Source organism: Leuciscus leuciscus (assembly GCF_965113295.1).
Source record: "Leuciscus leuciscus genome assembly, chromosome: 17".
Lineage (NCBI taxonomy): Eukaryota > Metazoa > Chordata > Actinopteri > Cypriniformes > Leuciscidae > Leuciscus > Leuciscus leuciscus.
The window spans coordinates 3,300,917-3,320,489 of record NC_138741.1 but is presented as its reverse complement, the minus strand read 5'-3'; the positions used below and the strand labels follow the sequence as shown (position 1 = coordinate 3,320,489).

The 19,573-nt window shown below is 38.1% G+C and overlaps 2 protein-coding genes across 3 annotated transcripts in view; both read left to right on the top strand.

Moving 5' to 3' along the window:
- Positions 1-9,410, top strand: part of ptpn21 (protein tyrosine phosphatase non-receptor type 21) — a 41,664-nt gene extending 32,254 nt beyond the window's left edge. For both annotated transcript variants that reach the window (XM_082143732.1, XM_082143733.1), the window contains 5 exons: positions 941-1,159; positions 2,173-2,301; positions 3,605-3,839; positions 5,393-5,553; positions 7,025-9,410. In XM_082143732.1, the coding sequence (XP_081999858.1) occupies positions 941-1,159; positions 2,173-2,301; positions 3,605-3,839; positions 5,393-5,553; positions 7,025-7,153 (873 nt within the window). In that variant the 3' untranslated portion in view covers positions 7,154-9,410. The remainder of the gene's footprint in view (positions 1-940; positions 1,160-2,172; positions 2,302-3,604; positions 3,840-5,392; positions 5,554-7,024) is intronic.
- Positions 9,411-16,045: 6,635 nt separating this feature from the next.
- On the top strand, positions 16,046-18,382 carry LOC309479002 (zona pellucida sperm-binding protein 3-like). The gene is made up of 7 exons (XM_082142848.1): positions 16,046-16,592; positions 17,080-17,198; positions 17,276-17,379; positions 17,458-17,635; positions 17,770-17,887; positions 17,970-18,223; positions 18,299-18,382. The coding sequence occupies exons 1-6, from the start codon at positions 16,056-16,058 to the stop codon at positions 18,087-18,089; spliced, it is 1,176 nt and encodes a 391-aa protein (XP_081998974.1). The 5' UTR covers positions 16,046-16,055; the 3' UTR covers positions 18,090-18,223; positions 18,299-18,382.
- Positions 18,383-19,573: the final 1,191 nt, after the last annotated feature.

Here is a 19,573-nt window from a genome sequence, read left to right as displayed (position 1 = left end):
CTCGAGCTGATGGGGGCGTTCACAGGATTGCCTCAGCCATTTGCGTTTGAATAGCGCGCGCTCTCCGTGGGCGGGGCCGATTATAACGTAATGAGATGAGATGAGCTCGACTGGAATCGCTCTCTTTTAATACAGATTTCACAAGATGAGAATAATTGTTTTTTTATATAAATGACTTCATTTAAAAGAAGAGAATTCAAGCTTCATGCCTGTCTGTCTGTATGTCTGTTTGACTGAGTATTCGCTGAGTTATTGTTAATTTTCGGACGCGTTTCAGAATGGACTTCACTGGCAGAGAGAAGGCAGAACTCGCTTCGTGTTTATTTTTCTTTATTTGGCAAAAAGCACAACACTTTGTTTTTATTGTGAGTATACACAAAAATAATACACATTTAACAGAATCGATTGATGTATGAAACTCCTATGGAAAATCAAAGTCAACAGAGTATTTATGAGTTTCTTTTACACTAATAAAAAAAAAGCGAGCTGGTATCGCCGGCGATACAGCCGACCTCAGGGGGTTAATGCCCTTTTCACAAGATGTAAAATAAGTCTCTGATGTCCCCAGAGTGTGTCTGTGAAGTTTTAGCTCAGAATACCCCACAGATATTTTTATATAGCATGTTAAAATGGTCACTTTTTGAGGGTGAGCAAAAACGCACCGTTTTTGTGTCTGTCCCTTTAAATGCAAATGAGCTGCTGCTCCCGGCACAGGGGGGCGGAGCTTCAACGGCTTGTGTCCTTATACCATACATATAGTGAAGTCATCAACTAGCAGTTCTGTTGAGGGCAGATGTTCAATGGTATAGCAACTAAAATACTTATTGAGTGGGGAATTTTGAGAGTGCGTTTCATTTTGTCATACATCATTGCTCGCTGTTAGCATGCTGTGTGACATCACGTTCTGAACAGACGCTCACGTCCTGTGTGTTTCCTGCAGTGTAAGATCCTGGAGCAGCGAATGGAGCAGGGGATGGTGTTCACAGAGTATGAGCAGGTGCACAAAAAGCGGCCCAACTGTGAGTGCACTATCGCTCAGATGCCCGAGAACAGCGACAGGAACCGCTTCCAGGATGTCCTGCCGTATGACGACACGCGTGTGGAGCTGGTGCCCACCAAAGAGAACAACACGGGCTACATCAACGCCTCACACATCAGGGTGAGCTGTCCATCTGTGCACATTATGCATCGATACTTCAGGACATTGTATTCAATTTTAGGAGTTCAACCCTGCTGATTTCATACAAATTTTTATAATACAGACCATAATACTAGAGATATTAATGACGTACTACCAAAGTCTAAGCACAAACTGCTGAAACCCTGATGTTTTGTAAATAATAATAATTATTATTATTGTTATGCCATAAAACTGATTGTGCAGATCAAACTGTAATCCTAGGGATCTGAAACTGGTTTAAAGGGTTGGTGAAACAATCGTCTTGCCCTGATTGGCCACATGGTGGCGCTACAGTGATCGAAACAAAAATGGACAACACTTAGTCTAAGGCCCCGTTTACACGTACATGGTTATTTTGAAAAACGGAGACATTTCCCTTCGTTTGCACCCTTCGTTTACACGCAAACGGAGGATTCGCCAATGAAACCGATTCTTTCTAAAAACTCCGGCCAGAGTGGAGATTTTGAAAATCTTCGTTTGCACGTTTGCATGTAAACTGAGAAAAACGGAGTTTTAGGCAGCGACGTCACAGAATGTGACCATTTTCGGGATTCTGATTGGCTAAGGTGGGCTTGAGCTTCTCGTTACACTGCCACCTACAGGTTTGGCATGCTCTTGACAGCATATACACAGGTTCGTGTGCACGATGTTATTTTTGAAAACGAAGAGGGGAGAAATGTCCGTTTATGAAAATAGCCATCCACGTGTAAACGTAGCCTAAGAAGCATTCAAAACTTTATGGTGATCAGGCATATAACAGTTCTGAATGATAAAATGCTACATTTCTATTGTAAATGACCTGAAATAGCTTAGATTTAGGTTCGTTCAGGCTTGCTAAATTATGCATAGCCTATATTTTTATGCATGCACTTGAAGGTCTTAAAGTGCTCGGACCCCAATAATTGATGCTTGCAGCTATATTTTATTTATGCGTTGATTTATATCAGATTAATCAGCCTTCATATTGTGATTTGTGCCGCTGTGTTTACCAGGTTACGGTCAGAGGTAAAGAGTGGAGTTATATCGCATCTCAGGGTCCGCTTTCCAGCACCTGCCAAGACTTCTGGCAAATGGTTTGGGAACAAGGAGTTGCCATCATCGGCATGGTCACAGCGGAGGAGGTGAACATTAAAACACATCTCTGCATGCACGGAAAGGAAATGTTGGTTGTTATTACTTTAGGTCTCTGGGTACTGACACAAATTTCATGATTTGATTTCGATTCACAAGATTGTGATTTGTTTCAATTCCAATCCTGATTTGATTAGATATCGATTAATAAAAAGTGTATTCACTTGAGAATAATTGACATGTTCTGTATCATCTTAAATATGTACATGCATGTGTGTGTATTTATATATACAAAATAATTATACACAGATCACACACATATATTATGTAAACACAATCTTTTATTTTGGATGTGATTAATCTTTTCACAGCCCTAATATATATATATCTCAGATACAGTACATGTCAAGTTTTCTCAAATGAAAAATTGTGTAATCTCTACAACTAATGCTTTAAACCATACAGGGAATCCTGTCAGCTAGTACATTACTGTAATATTAAAGGATACGATTGATTTGTGTAGAAGCATTTTAATTGCATATAAGGTAGTTTTTATAATAATAACTTTACAATTAATGATATAATAGTTTTTACTTCAATTTGTTAAGTAGTGCCTGTCATAATGATGGATTCATTCAAACATACATTAAATATTAAAGAACAGATTAAGTAAAAATATAATGATATTATGTTCTGACTTAGCTGACTGTCGAGGTTATGGACATTGAATGGCTTTCCTGCAGTAAAATGTACATTACGTGACATTGTTCTCAAGCTGATTTATCCTTCTTTCCGCGGTTGAAACACTTATCGAGCGATTACATGTGACGGGATTCACTTCAGTAAATTTTTATATATCTAAAGTCACAAAGCTTGCAGTTTATTGGATGGCAGGTTCTACAATTTAAAAATAATGTTTGTTCACGGCACGCATCAGCTGAAAACAGCATGGACTAAAATAACGTTTCTTTGGATTTTGGTTCATCAAATGAAATTAAGCTTTTATGCTTAAAGGTGAAGAAGACCCAACTTTATGCATGTTTTGTAAGATTCCCCAAACTGTTAAACATATTTTATTAGATTGTCCTGGACTTAATACAAGTAGAATGCTCTTTTATGAAGTCACCTCAGGGTTACCTTTTTTATTTTTTTATTTTATATGTTAATTAAAAAAATCTTGTGTAATTTGACTTGCTGTTTTTGTTTGTTTGTTTTTTTATTGTATTTATATGATATTTGTATTTTTGTAATTAAATTTTTGCCATGAAAATAGCTTTGAATGCTGACATGGCACTAAATAAAAATAAAATCTTTGCATCCTCAAACCGGCTTGTTCTGTTTCCTGACCTGCAGGAAGGAGGTCGTGAGAAGAGTTTCCGCTATTGGCCTCGTCTGGGTTCTCGCCACAACACTGTTACTTACGGACGATTTAAGATCACCACACGCTTCCGTACGGACTCGGGGTGCTACGCCACAACGGGCCTGAAGATCAAACACCTCCTCACAGGACAGGAGCGAACCGTCTGGCACCTGCAGTACACAGACTGGCCCGATCACGGCTGCCCGGAGGACTTTAAAGGCTTTCTTTGTAAGTATAACACCGTGTCCTAACCAGACACGATGCGATAAGGTTCCAGCGACAGATAGTTTGTCTGTCCACACTAGACGTGACGCGTCAAAATCAATCAAAACCCACAGCCAATCAGAACAGCATGTGGGCGGAGTCTCGCGGCACCAGAGAGTAATCTTGACGGCACTCGCAAGAAAATGGAAAAGTGCTACATAATCAAATTCACAAATATTACACCATTTAAACATTATTCAAAATGCATAGGCTACTGAGTAACTAAAACAATCTTTGTCAAAGAATACACTTATTTGTTCACAGTTTGAACGTTCTTGTTTCCATTTGTTTAATTTCAAGATCTGAGGTGAATTATCCATTGTTGCTTTTACAGCTTCAAAGCTGGAGCTCTAAATGATATTTAGAGTCACATGACACGCTTTTAACATTAAATAAAGCACATAAACAGTGCTTGAGATTGTCAATGCCACACTTTGTGTTTGTTTTACCAGCGCGACGTCTAAAATAGAATCGTCGTGTGTCGCCATCACGACTGTATAGGACAAAAACTCTGATTAACATGGAAAAGACGCCTTTTATCGCGCGTCGCGTGTAGTTAGGACACGGTGTAACAGTAGCCGCGTTTCCATTACTCTTCAAATTTCTCAAATTGAAATTGCGCATTGAAAATACGCCCAATGGAAACACGTCAATTTCGCACGCAAAAAAGTTTTCCCGCTCGCATGAGGAGGTTTTTCAGGCAATTTGAAAAACAAATATTGCGCAAAACTGCACTGGAAACAGTTTTTGTGCATTTACAGGTCACCTGACGTAGATGACGCGGTGTGTTTGGACAGAATACGAGACAGAGCTCTTTATTAAATTCATAAAAGACAAAAGAATTACAGGAATACTGGATTCTAAACCTCAAAGAAATGCCACAATCAAGACCTCGACGCAGATCTGAGGGAGAAACACCCAGAAACTCCTCATATGTGCCGCTCACAGTATAAGAGTCTTTCCTGGCCACTAATGATTGGATAACACACATACGTCTCCTTTGATTAATAATAATGGCCAGTGCAGTGGCTGAGATATATAAACCTACAAACGTCCGTTGCTATGATTTTTGGAATGACTTGTGAGATGAAAAAATGAAGTTTTAGTGGCATAACATCGGTTAATGGAAACGCCGTCATTTCGCAATCGCTTTTTGCCGACGTTTAGAAAAAAACCACAAAAGTTTTGCGCAAATCTGTAATGGAAACACATCTACAGATAACAGGCTTTCTTCAGATCAAACATCACTGCTTTTGGCACTCAAGACGTCACAGGTGGTGTTCGGATCTGCAAATGAGTTTGTTTGTAGTTTTCATATTCATATTGTCTGGACAAATTGTACATTTCTCTGTTAGTAGACCAGAAAGAAAAGTGAAAGTATTCTCTTGAATTGTTGAACATAATGATTGAAGAAACATAGTTGTGGTGACGTTCATCATGCATGACTTTAAGCTGCATAACTGTTGAGTGTTTTATCCTGGCGTGTCTCTTTAAACTGCTCTATTTCTGTGTCTTAGCGTACTTGGAGGAGATCCAGTCCGTGAGGCGACACACCAACAGCTCCAGCGACCCAAAGAACACAAACCTGCCGGTTCTGGTGCACTGCAGTGCTGGGGTGGGACGCACTGGTGTGGTCATCCTGTCTGAGATCATGATCGCTTGTCTGGAACATAATGAGGTACATATGGTCCTGTGCTTACAATGGCATCACAGAATCAGAGCATCTCAGGGTGAAATGGTCACGGTTACCGGGGTAAACTACACACACTGCTCACCGTAGGCATCAGGGCAGAAAGAAATGTTACACTTCTGCTTCAGCTTACAAAACACATGGTTGCTAGGAATAGAGATGACGACATTTTCTGCATATGTAGGCATGTGGCTGGACAGGTTTGAACCTCACTGAGACCTTAGTCACAGTTTACGGCACATGATTTAATATGACGAAAGCGAGGGGCGGAAGCACAGACTGCGGTGCTGTTGTGTAACCTGGGGTCAATCGTTCAGCCATTGACACATTGACGTCGTTTAACATTGTAAAACATTATATGAAAATTTGACCTAGGGATCATAAATATAGTTTATTGGGTTGCACTGTAATCCTGTCACAGTATGAGAAATGTAATATAATGTTAATGGTATAGATCACACATTGATTTCTTTTTTCAATTGAAAAAATTTTATTAAAAAAAAGAAGATTGTTTTTGAAAAATATGTGGATTTACAAATCAAACAAAATTTATTAATTTAATTTAAATTAATAATTATTTATTAAATTATTTAAATAATTTAAGAATGTATTCAAATTAATATGTATATCCCTCTGATATCAGTGCAAAATTGGAAATTTTGATAAATATAATTTTTGTTATATTTTAATGATTATAATTTAATATGAAATGTTTAATTAAATGTAATTATTAAAATAATGTGATTTATTTTTAATTTTAATTTTGTATAATATGCAATATTTTAATCTTATGTAAAGGATTTGTAGCAACTGAATGAATCAGTCTATCAGTTCAAAAACAGATTCATAAAACACTCGAGTTAAACCTAAATACATAGAAATATTATTTTACTTTAATATTAAATGTTATAATTAAATGATTAATATAGTTTATAGTTTATATTTATATATTTTATTTATGTGTATTTTTTTTTAATTTTTTTTTGTACATTGATCCATTAATACCAACACTTTCTTTTCTTTTGTCTTCTCTTCTATATACAATATTTTAATATTTGTGTAAATGATTTGTTTCAAATAAATAAATCAGTCTAATATCAGTGCAAAAACAGATTCATGTTACAAGACACGAGTTCAAAACTAAAGTTAATATTAAATTTTTTTTTTTAATTATTCTAATATTAAATGTTATTTAAGTAGATGTTATTAAATTAAATGTAATTATATATATTTTACTATTGATCGTATTCGTTTGTTACAAAAAAATGTGTTTTGAATTTGTGCCTTTTTATATGTATAATTTTATGTACAGCCCTTTGAATTTCCATTGCGTATGAAATTATTTGTATATATACACACAAGTATGCATTGCTTTGCCTATTTATCTAATATTCTAAAACATGTTTGAGATTCAGAATGTAAAGGTGAGGTCTGACGATGCGTGGTTGTTTCCGAACAGATGCTGGACGTCCCGACTGTTCTGACTTTGCTGCGACAGCAACGCATGATGATGGTGCAGACGCTCTCACAGTACACCTTCATCTACAAAGTGCTCATTCAGTTCCTGAGAAACTCCAGACTGATCTGAGACCAGTGCTGGCTCATGTCCCATGAGCCCTCTCACGACCTCTCAGTCCGCCGGAGCCGTGAACGCATCGCATCGGGCCGGCGCCGGCGCGGCTTCGCTTCCTCACAGTATTAGTGACGGGGCACGTATGAAGGACACTGCGCCGCGCTCTCTTTATCCAGTATTATTCACAGATTTCCCTGTGGGCTTTTACACGTGATCGCGGACGCCAGTCCCAGCACTTTTATTTTGCTGTACATAGACGCTGAATGACGCAGCTGTTATTTAATATGATGCGCTGAACTGCAGTGGTTCTTTTATACCGGGTTCCTCGTGGATTTTACTAGTTTACGCATGAAGGTTTAGCACGCCAAAACGAAAACGGCGGACACGGTGTTTAAAGACGTGTGTGGATTTCACTTCAGTAGAAATGATCGGGTGAATCTCACGAAAAAGCCCCAAAATATATTAATACGATGGACAATGCGTTCAATTTTCATGAAAGTAAAGGCAAAAACGTGCTTTTCTATACGCTTAATAAAACGACTTGTTTGTTTTCATGAGATTCACCTTGTTGCATCATGGGATGGATGTTACAGGACTCCGGGAGTTTCACGTCCAGTGTTAAAGCTGTTTCTTGAGATTTATGTCATGAGTGTGTAACTCTACGAATGGGTTTCACTGATCAGACGCATCTCGAGTTCGAATGCAGCCAAAGACGGGAGGGTTTATTTTCTGTCCGCAGACGCAACCTATAAATAATTTACAATATGTATTACAATTGTATATGAAAAACTCTCAAATGTATTCTACGTATCATAATCAGAAAGGCTTTCTCTTTGCATTAGGGTTGTGTTTGTATTTTTTCAGCTCTTTCTGCCACCAGCATTCAATAACCCGACGCACCAAAGAGCGTCACAGACTTGACTTGTGGATTGGAGTGAACAATAGTGTTGGGTATATTGTTAACGGTTTGTGACTTACACACACACACACACACCAGCTATGATGGTTTACCAAAGAATTTTCAGCATATTGAGTTCATTTACTTCTCTTATCTTCAAGTCTTAAAACACTGTGAAACTGCATTAACCAAGCACAACGTGCCACATCAGATAGTTTAGGCCCTTGGCGTTTTAATTCACATTGCAATCAGGTCTTATAATCCTTTAATTATTATTATAGCAGCGCTGATTGATGCTACTTTCCACTGTAATGATGCCGTTACACACCCATTCAAACCAAGACTTCATGCGAATCGATAGATTCATTATGACGTTTTTTTTATTTAATTTTTTTTATTTTATGCTGATTTTGCCATAAGTGAATTTCACAGAAAATATCCAGGTCATATTTCACTTCACAAACAAAAGTAAAAAAAAAAAACAATGCAATTTAAGTAAGTGCAATTGAAAGTATTTGTTGTGATGAATTTAATTTATTGTGTCCTGATGAATTACTGAATTCCAGTAATGAGATTTTTCACATTGCTGAAAATTGTCCCAAAATAGGCTTTATTTTCCATGCAAAATATAAAATAGTTATAATAATATTTTTTCGTTAGATTTTTGGGCTGAAATATGACCTGAAATTCACTCTAAAGCTCTGAATGGTGCGTAAAACAACAGCAATGTCCTTTTTTTTTCTTTTTTTTTTTCTTTTTGTGTGAAGGACAATCACTTTTTTTCACAGTATATTATGCATCTGAATTCTGAATATCACTTCAAATCGTGAATGAACTAATACGTTTAACAGTTCAATTGATCTGAACATATCTACACGATGGCTTGAATCCGCATTTATCCGTCAGTACTATATGAGGTGAAAGTCATGTAAGTGTTTGAGTAAATGGTTACAAAAGCACAATGTCTGTCTCAGAACCTTTTCATTATTCATGTTGAGTTTTATTGCTCTAGATTTAGGCAAACTGTTGCGACGATGGACGTTTGCTCGTGTTTAGTGTGTGTGTGTGCGGCCCGTGATCAGTGTTCATCTGAACTGGAAAACGGAGATTCAAGACAATTTATGAACAAAGCTGAAAACTGGACTGTTAAAGCCCTTCCCAGAGCTGCTTTTTGGAATACATGTATATTAATAGCACATACTGTTTATATGGCTGATTTTAAGTGTTATTAACTTTTAACCATATTAAACTTGCCGCCATCATCATGAGTGTGTGTTCTGATGATGTACAGCTGTCAGAAGAGCTAAATTATATCCCATTGTAAACAACTATATTTTTCATTCAGAAAATAAATATTTTAAGTTGTTAAAGCAATGCTTTGTCTATCTTATTTCACACTGGGTGGAAGGAGGATTTGAAGAGCATAAATTGTTTTTCTGTATTAAGTACAGAATGTTATTTGCATATTATTTATATGCTATTATGGTTATATATATATATATATATATATATATATATATATATATATATATATATATATATATATATATATATAAAATGAATGTTACGTTTAAGTAATTGTATGTGCTTTTGTAATTTTTACTAGTATTTTTTTTGTGGGTTTAAAAATCTACAGTACAGGCCAAAAGTTTGGAAACATTACTATTTTTAATGTTTTTGAAAGAAGTTTCTTCTGCTCATCAAGCCTGCATTTATTTGATCAAAAATACAGGGGGAAAAAATGTAATATTGTGATATATTATTACTATTTAAAATAATTGGTTTTCAATTTATTATACTCTAAATTATCATTTATTTCTGTGATCAAAGCTGGATTTTCAGGATCATTACTCCAGTCTATCACATGATCCTTTAGCAATCATTCTAATATTCTGATTTATTATGAGTGTTGGACACAGTTCTGCTGCCTAATATATTTGATGAATAAAAGGTTAAAAAGAACTGCATTTATAAAAAAAAATTTAAAAAAAATTTTATTCTAATAATATAAATCTTCTTTACTATCACTTTTGATCAATTTAACACATCCTTGCTGAATAAAAGTATTGATTTTTTTTTAAAAAGCAAGAAAAAAAAAATGTATGACCCCAAATGACTGACCAGTAGTGTATATTGTTGTTGCAAAAGATTTCTATTTTTTTTAAATTTGCTTTTTTTTTATTTTTTTTTTATTTTTTTTATTCATCAAAGTATCCTAAAAAAGTATCACAGGTTATGAAAAAAAATTAAGCAGCAGAACTGTTTCCAACTTTGATAATGAATCATCATATTAGAATGATTGCTAAAGGATCATGTGATAGACTGGAGTAATGATCCTGAAAATTCAGCTTTGATCACAGAAATAAATGATAATTTAAAGTATAATAAATTGAAAACCAATTATTTTAAATTGTAATATCACAATATAAAAAAAAAAAAATTCTGTATTTTTGATCAAATAAATGCAGGCTTGATGAGCAGAAGAAACTTCTTTCAAAAACATTAAAAATAGTAATGTGTCCAAACTTTTGACCCGTACTGTATATTGCCTTATTTTTAAGTTGTAGTAATTCTAGTACGTAAATGAAAATTAGAAATGTTAGCTTGGTCTAAGTTTTATTATTATTATTATTATTATTATTATTGTTGTTATTAATTATTTTATAACACTGCAGCAAAGTACTGTGGTATTACCATCTAACTCCATCACTTTACCATGGTACTACTGTACTTTTTGTTTTATAAGGGAAGTTTGTCAATGCATTAATGTCAAGTTGGAATTTGTTTTTGACAATTTTTGCATTACTAAAAATGTGACTACAAATGCAGGTAAAAGTTTCTACAAAGTCCTTAAGGTTAAAACTGACCTTTACTGGGAATTAAGACGTTTTATTGTGTAAAAATAAAACAAATCATTTATATACTAAATGATGCATGTGTGTACAATGTATCCCATCAGCCACAAGAGGTCTCCATGTTTTATGCGATGGTTTTGTGGATGCATTAAAATAACCTTATTGGAAAAAACTTGGAAAGGTATTAAGTGAATTGTAATGCTGTCTCAGTATTTCTGGTTTCGGTCATAAAATGTTTAGACTTTACCTGTGATCAGTGCAACTTCATCCTTTCCACCTCTTGAAACTGAAAAAATGTTTTATCAATATGTTGATTTATCTCTCTCATTGTGGAATTAAATCAGAAGTAGTCAAGTAATAAAGTGTTATTACACATCCAAAGAATTAAAAATACACAGTGAAGAATAAAAACGGGACAGTTATTGTTTTCCTTGCAGCTCATTTATGTTGCATCATGTATGGAGCCTATATGATGCGTGCACACAGACTTAAGTGATTATACTAAATTTACTCAAAGTAACTATTTTGTCTATGTGATTTGTATTTTAAATATATTTATGAATCTCTATTATTTATGTGAGCTCAGGTGCTTTTTAGAAGACATTAAGGCGGCTACGTTCACACTGCGATCCTTAGCATGGGAGTGGATTTTCAAACCTATCCCATCACACTCCCAGAAAAAAAATCCCGTCCCATCCCAATCCCACGAAAAAAAACTGGGGCAAAATCCCGTCCTGTCCCAATCCCAGAAGAATCACTCCCACTCCCGGAATCTGTCAGTTACGGTAAAAAAAATAAATAAATAGATCACAGGATCCCCACCTTAGTTGAATAAAAATCCAAAATGTAGTTGTTTGTTATTTTATTGAACTGAAAGCCATCTTAAACAATGCACATTAAATTTCATATAAATCATCCATGCAAACACACACACAGTCACAGGCACGCGCGCATTATGCCGTCTTTCTCAGCTCGTAAAAAATGTTGGTTACTTCAGACTTGGCAGAATGTCGGTGAGCACAACTGAGTATCATTTCTGCAGCGTGGCTTTCATGTCTGACTCCGTTTTGATTATGATTTTCGCGGCTACAAAAGTGCATGGGGAAACCGCCGCATTCTCCTTTATTATTAGTGGTGTGTGCATTGGGATATCAACTTGGTGCATTACCACCACAAACTGTTACGGGTGGAGCACGTCATTCAGCAATCAGGAGAGCATAAATATGAAGGGAAACTAGAATTGAGTTCAAAATTAAAATGTATAGTTTATTTATATGAACGGTATATTTGTGTATAAAGTTGGTCCCGCCCACTCCCGCTGACATTTTTCCTGTCCAGTACCTATCCCGTGATTAGTAGTGATTTTAGGCTTGTTTGAAATGAGCAAAATCTGCGCAGAACCGATCACCGGTGATCAGCGCGAGATGCATGCCGGTTAGAAATGTGTCCGAGTGCGGTCCGCCTGGCTCTGATGTCAATATTTAACATATAACAACAAAGCATCCACTGTGTAAAAAAATAAAATAAATAATAATAATAATTAATGCACTAAATTCAGCATAAATTTCAGGACAACCGGCATATTTTTAAACGCTCAAGACAGATGTCACCCAAACCTCACAGCCATTGGCTGCCACCCGTTTTGCTTTATAATTTGCATAAACTGCCCAACCTTTTGACGCTCAACACTTTCTCCGGTTCGTTGTCAATCACACAATGCACCGCGTGAGCGTGAAGCTCAACTTCCAAAGGAATTATTGAAAATGCTGGCTCCGCACCAGTGGGCCCGCATCGTTAGCGGTTACGCGTTTATTATTTATTATTATCCCCCCCCCCCCCCCCCCCGCGCTGGGCCCCCCCAAACCCCCAAAAATGCAGTTTTTCCTAAATAACTACCTGAACCGTGGCACCGAGGATGAAGAAATTTTTATGGTATGTTGCTCTTAAGGGCCCACATCAACCTAGCCCATAATCACTCATTTGTGATTTGCGCCCCTCCCATAAAAAATGAAAATGCAATATTATTCTGCTTTAATCGCCCCTATCTTCAGTGGAGATGTTCAGAACTGCACCATATTTCATGTGTATGATTAACTTGACATCCTCTGGGGGTATCCTCTGCTAAGTTTTGTAGAATTTCATCCATGGGGGGGTATAAAATAAATTCATTTATGTGCACATTTAGTGACTGTACACTCATCGGCCTGTAGATGGTGCTGTTGAGCGAAGGGTTGCTGGTTTAGGATGATACTGTCACACACACACATGCAGGAATACAAACAAACGCAAGCATGCACACACACTGACATCCACACGCACAGACACACACCCATACACACACATACAAATCCACATGCACAGACACACACACACAAACACACACGCGCACACATGTACGCACACATACATACACGCACAGACACACACACACACACACACACACACACACACACACACACAGACACACACATACACAAACACACACACATACACACACACACACACACACACACACACACACACACACACACACACACACACACACACACAGACAGACACACACATACACACACACACACACACACACACACACACACACACACACACACACACACACACACACACATACACACACACACACACACAAACACACACGCGCACACATGTACGCACACATACATACACGCACAGACACACACACACACACACAGACACACACATACACAAACACACACACATACACACACACACACACACACACACACACACACACACACAGACAGACATGCACATACTATTACTTTTTTTAGGTATATACATAAACACGCAATACAGCCAAATTACTCCACGTCATTTATTTTTGTGGAAAGCCAGTGCAGGCCTGAGCGGCGGTCATATTTTGTACCGCGATGCGGTACATCTAGTTTATTGTGTGATCTGCCAAGGAAGCCAGAGAATTTATGCTCAGTCAATATATATATAAAAAAAAAAGATGAAAAAAAACAGAGCAGAATTTTTAAACATTTATGATATGAACCCTCATGTTTTGCTTGTAGAGCTGTCACTGTAATGCTTATGAGCTCTGACAAATCAATGTCCTTCACTGATTACCTTTCGCAACTGTCTTGATAACTTTGGGAATGCAAAATCTGACCAAAAGAAAACCAGGTTGCTGCTGGAAGAGGTGTTAGTGAGGCCAGCAGGAGGCGCTCACCCTGTGCTCTGTGTGGGTCCTAATGCCCCAGTATAGTGATGGGGACACTATACTGTCAAAGAGCACCGTCCTTCGGATGAGACGTAAAACCGAGGTCCTGACTCTCTGTGGTCATTAAAAATCCCAGGATGTCTTTCGAAAGAGTAGGGGTTTAACCCCGGCATCCTGGCCAAATTTGCCCAGTGGCCTCGGTCCATCATGGCCTCCTAATCATCCCCATATACTGATTGGCTTCATCACTGTCTCCTCTCCACCAGTAAGCTGGTGTGTGGTGGGCGTTCTGGCGCAATATGGCTGCCGTCGCATCCAAGTGGATGCTGCACATTGGTGGTGGTTGAGGAGATTCACCCCTTTCATGTAAAGCGCTTTGAGTGCCGAGAAAAGCGCTATATAAATGTAATGAATTAATATTTTTATTATTTAAAGTGATTTAAACATGAATTCCGATTTGACTGGTCAGACTGAAGTTGCATTGCAAAACATCTGACCTTTATCGGATTAGTACCACATATGGAAGTGTCCCAAATCGGAATTGAGAAGATCAGATTCCATGTGGTTTGTGCTGTTCACGCTGTCATTAGAAAAACAGATCACATATGAACAAAAAAAATCAGATTTGCATTTTCCTGCCGTCTGAATGTAGCCTAAGTTTCTATCATGGACATGGTCAGTTTCCTAATTGCAAAAAGACTTTAGATTAAATCCTCAAGGCTTTAGGCTTGTTTGAGATGCGCCTTGCCTCGCCTGAAATGTATGCGAGAGTAGGCGGCTGCAGTGAGGGGAAGAGTGAAAAAAGCGCAGGCAAGCCGGACAGTTCTCTCTTCTCGTAGTGAATCTGACACCTGCGAGATCAAAGATGGATATCGCGGGATTCACGCTCGTGCACAGTGTTGCTAATAAACTGGAAGTAATTCAAGTTCTGTTGCTTTTATATGAAAATAAATAAAATGAACAAGACACCCAAAGTACTTGTTATTTAATTCCATTCCAAATACATGTTTATAAACATGTTTAATTCCATTCCAAATACAGTGTTTATAGTAATAGCCATCTGTATATTATATCAGTACATATCTAGCTGTAAATTCTGTTCACATTAATAGTTATCTGTATATTATATTCATAGGACAAATCTATCTGTAAAATTCTGTTTATAATAGTATTTAACTCTATATTTATTCAGTACATATCCATGTCCTGCACTTATGGAACCACTGTATATCCTGCACTTGCTGCTATTGCACTGGTTAGACCTAAACTGCATTTCGTTGCCTTGTACCTGTACTTGTCTAATGACAATAAAGTTGAATCTAATCTAATCTAATCTAATCTAATCTAAATATTTTTTTATTTAATACAGACATATGTGGTTTTATTTTTTTATTTATTTTTTATAAATATTAAATTGCATAACCCAAAGAGATCGCACTGTCAGATAGTTTGGGAATATTCACTATAACATATACACATAAAACATGATATTCGAGTTTTAAAATCAAAACATTTTAAAAGAGAACAATACATCACGGTTGTTTAAACCAATGAGCATTAAGCTGTGTCGTCAGCAAGTCGTTTCCCATCGTGCTTTTGATCAGCGCAGTCGGTGGAGAGCAACTGCGCCTTGCGCTCGCGAGAGATTTTTGACAGACGTCAGCATGACATCAGAGCAAGTCGGACCGCACTCGGACACATTTCTAACCGGCAGGCATCTCGCGCTGATCACCGGTGATCGATTCTGCGCAGATTTTGCTCATCTCAAACAAGCCTTTTTTTTTGGCTAGTGACATAGCACGTTTTCATTGGCTAATGCATAAACTCTACAGGTCCAGAGGAGAATCAAAGGTAATCAATTATGGTAAAAGGGGTGGAGCCACCTTAATTCAAAGGTATACAAACAGGCAAAGCAGAGTACTGGTGTGTGTTGTGGTGTTTGTGTCAAAGTTTGTTAGGATGGGGTTCCTGATAGTTGTCTTAGTGATTGTTACATTTGATCTGCATGATGTCTGGGGAAGTTTAAGGTACAGTCATAGTCCAAGAAGCATGGGGCCAAAATCAGATCCAGCTTCCAGAAGTCCTGCCCTTTCTTCTCTAGGGCTCTGGAACCCTTTGCAAGTGGCTTCTCAGTTTCAGAGTCCTTTGGGTCCCGACTTCAAAAGCCTTGCACAGGAGCCTTTTGGCCTTCAGGAGAAGCAGCTGTTGCAGGGTCCAGTGAAGCCTTTGGATTGGAGGTATCCCACTGTTCCTGAGGTGCAGAGTGAGTTGGTGGGGAACTTCCCAATGAGGCAACCTGTGACTCCTGGCAGCGTAGCGGTTCAATGCGGCGAGAACCGGGTTCTTGTAGAGGTCCAGCAAGACCTTTTCAGCAATGGTCAGTTGATCCAGCCAACTGGTCTGTCTTTAGGTGGATGTCCTGTTATTGGTCAGGATCCTGAGTCTAGAGTGCTCATCTTTGAGTATGAATTACAGGACTGCAACAGTGTGCTGATGGTGAGAACTCATGAATCTTAATGGGTTATTTTGGTGTGGCAGAAGAGAGCCAAAGTCTTTCAAGGAAAGTCAGTTAACTTGGTTGTCATTTGCAATGCCAGGGCAGCTAAGACCAAATTCAATTTATTTAAATGGGTAAATCCTGAATTTTCAAGCTACTCGCCTTTTAAATAACCCTTCAAACCAACATCTGATCTAAACTATCCCACAAATGGTATGAAAGGAGCTTAAGAAACCAGAACAAATCTTGTGCCTTAATAGTGTTAAAGCTAGTTTTTACCCAGGAACATCCATGTGCATGTCTCCGAAACATTGACTGTCTCTGGCAACACTGGAGCTTCTGAGGGCAGCTGTAGTGATGTGAAGACTTGATTAATTGGTGATTTGCTCTTCAGGAATGCTCCCATTCATGGCAATATGAGTGCACGGTCTTGGTATATGTTAAGTCTCTGGGATGACCCTCTTGGTAACCACAATCTTTTTCCAGATGAATGAGGATGAGCTTGTCTACACCTTCTCTCTTACCTACACCCCTGAGGCGCTTGCAGGTACTCCGATTACCCGGTCCGATGGTGCAATAGTTGGTGTACAATGCCATTATCAAAGGTAAGTGATCTCTGTGACTTTCTGCACTTTCTCGTGAAACTGGGAGACCATTTAATGGGTACTTTCATGAACCGCAGGCTCCAAAATGTAAGCAGTGATGCCTTGAGGCCAACATGGTTCCCTTATGCCTCAACCAAGGCTGGTGAAGAAGTCTTGCTGTTCTCCCTGAAGATCATGATGGGTTGGTACATGTGTTTTTTTCTTTCAATAAAATAAGCCCTTAGCCTTGCAATTGTGCCTAAAGTGTTTTTTTGTATAGATGATTGGTCCTATCAGAGGCCTTCATACACCTATTTCCTGGGTGGTGTTATTAACATTGAGGCATCTGTGAAGCAGTACAATCACGTTCCTCTGCGTGTGTTTGTGGACCGCTGTGTGGCCACTCAAATACCTGATGTGAACTCCCTTCCAAGATTTTCCTTCATTGAGAATCATGGGTAAGGTCATGGCCCTTGATGCGGTAGGACTGTTTAAGTTGCTTTTTGTAACCACAGTCATGGGTAAGGTCAAGTTGCTCGATGCTCTACAGTTGACATTCATGAGTGGCTCTTTGTGATTGCTTTGTCATCAGGTGCTTTGTGGATGCCAAAACTACAGCTTCCAGCTCCCGCTTCATGCCTCGGTCTCAGGTTGACAAGCTCCGGTTCCAGCTGGAGGCGTTTATGTTCCAGGAGGGCAACAGTCCTTCTGTATGTACTATGAATATCATGAGTTAATTTGACTTCTCCTACATCTGCTTTGGTTTTGTGACTTGTTTGTCATGCCTTGCAGATCTACATAACCTGTATTCTGAAGGCAACTATTGCTTCTGCACCCAGTGACGCTCAGCGCAAATCCTGTTCCTTTGCCAATGGGTACATGGGGTTTTTTGGGGGTTTATTTTTAAGTTGACTTTTCTGATGTTGTAGGTTTCATGTCTTTGTCTTTTTGCAGGTGGTCTGCTGCTGATGGAAATGACCAAGTTTGTGTTTGCTGTGACTCAACATGTGGTCCTGATGGTGAATTTGCTGCCTCTCCCTATGGAGGTTTGTAGCTTGTTTTTTTTGTGCTCTTATTTATTTTTATTTTTTTGTGCTCTAACTTGGCTTTTTCTTCTCTAGGCATTCAGTGGGAAGGCAAGGCCTCACTTGGTCCTGTAATGGTTCAAGGGCAAAAGAGAGTTTCTCAATAAAACTGACAAACCAATCCATGCTTGCATCTGACTTATTTCACGTCATGTCTGGTTTAACACTTTAAATTGGAAGTGCCTCATTCTGCCAATGTGGTGACACTGATAGTCCTATTGTACATTTGTAAGTCCCATATATCCTGGAACCCTTTGCTTGCGTTGTTATATGGGACTTGCAAAGGTACAGATGTTTTTCTCCATAGGGAATTAAAAAAAGAACACTTTTAAAGGCCAGGTAAGACCAAGGTTAATTGATATACTTTTTGAAGTCATTAGTTTTTGTTTAAATGTAAATTTCCTGGTGAAAATAATTACCCATGATGCTCTTTAAGAATTCCAAATAATTCCAAAAGCACTCTGCAAGGAACACCTTAGCTGTGTCCCAATGTGAAGGCTGCATCCTTAGAAGGACGCAGATCTCGAAGGAGGCAGCCTATGCGTCCTTCGGACGCACATGTAGGACTTCCTAATTGTGCAACCAGGTGTTCCGATCACCGCTCCCTGGCGCCAAGCAACAGTGCGAGAGGACAGCTGCCATCCTGATAATTAATTTGATAGTAAACCGCTATGGAGCCAGAATTGGCTATTGTCATTTGTTATTTTACTGGACGACATGTTTCAGCCCTGGTGCTGCCAGGTCATGTATTTTTGGTTTAGCCCTGTTTGAATTTAAAACCCAATTGAATATAAAGTCCAGTATTTCTCGCGCTTGTCATTGGCAGCTGTCACATTTGTCAGGCGACAAGAACAATCCTCCATAGGCTAGACCGGTCCGAGCGCTTCAGATGCGCCTTTTGATATGGGATGCAGCTGTAGTTAGCAACAATTTGTTAATATGACAATAGGCCTACATTTTGTTACTTTAATTTTTGGAACTGCATACTTTAAGTATTCACGTACAAATGTTAAGTAACCTACTTAAGTACTTTTTTCCCTCACATCACAATTCGTTTTTACATTAAACTACACAAGTATATAGTTTAAATGAAACAACCTTCAAAATATACAGAAGTAAAATGCAACATGAGCAGTAATGCAGTAGTAGCCTAATATAAATGCAAAACCATCATAAAAACCCTGAAAAGGAGTTTTTTCCCCCTGCAGAATATATACCTTTAGATTTACTCTTGATACTTTAAGTACATTAGAGTATGCAAGATATTTTTGCTTTAAGCTTTTAGTAGTTGTTCCCCAATGCAGTATTAGT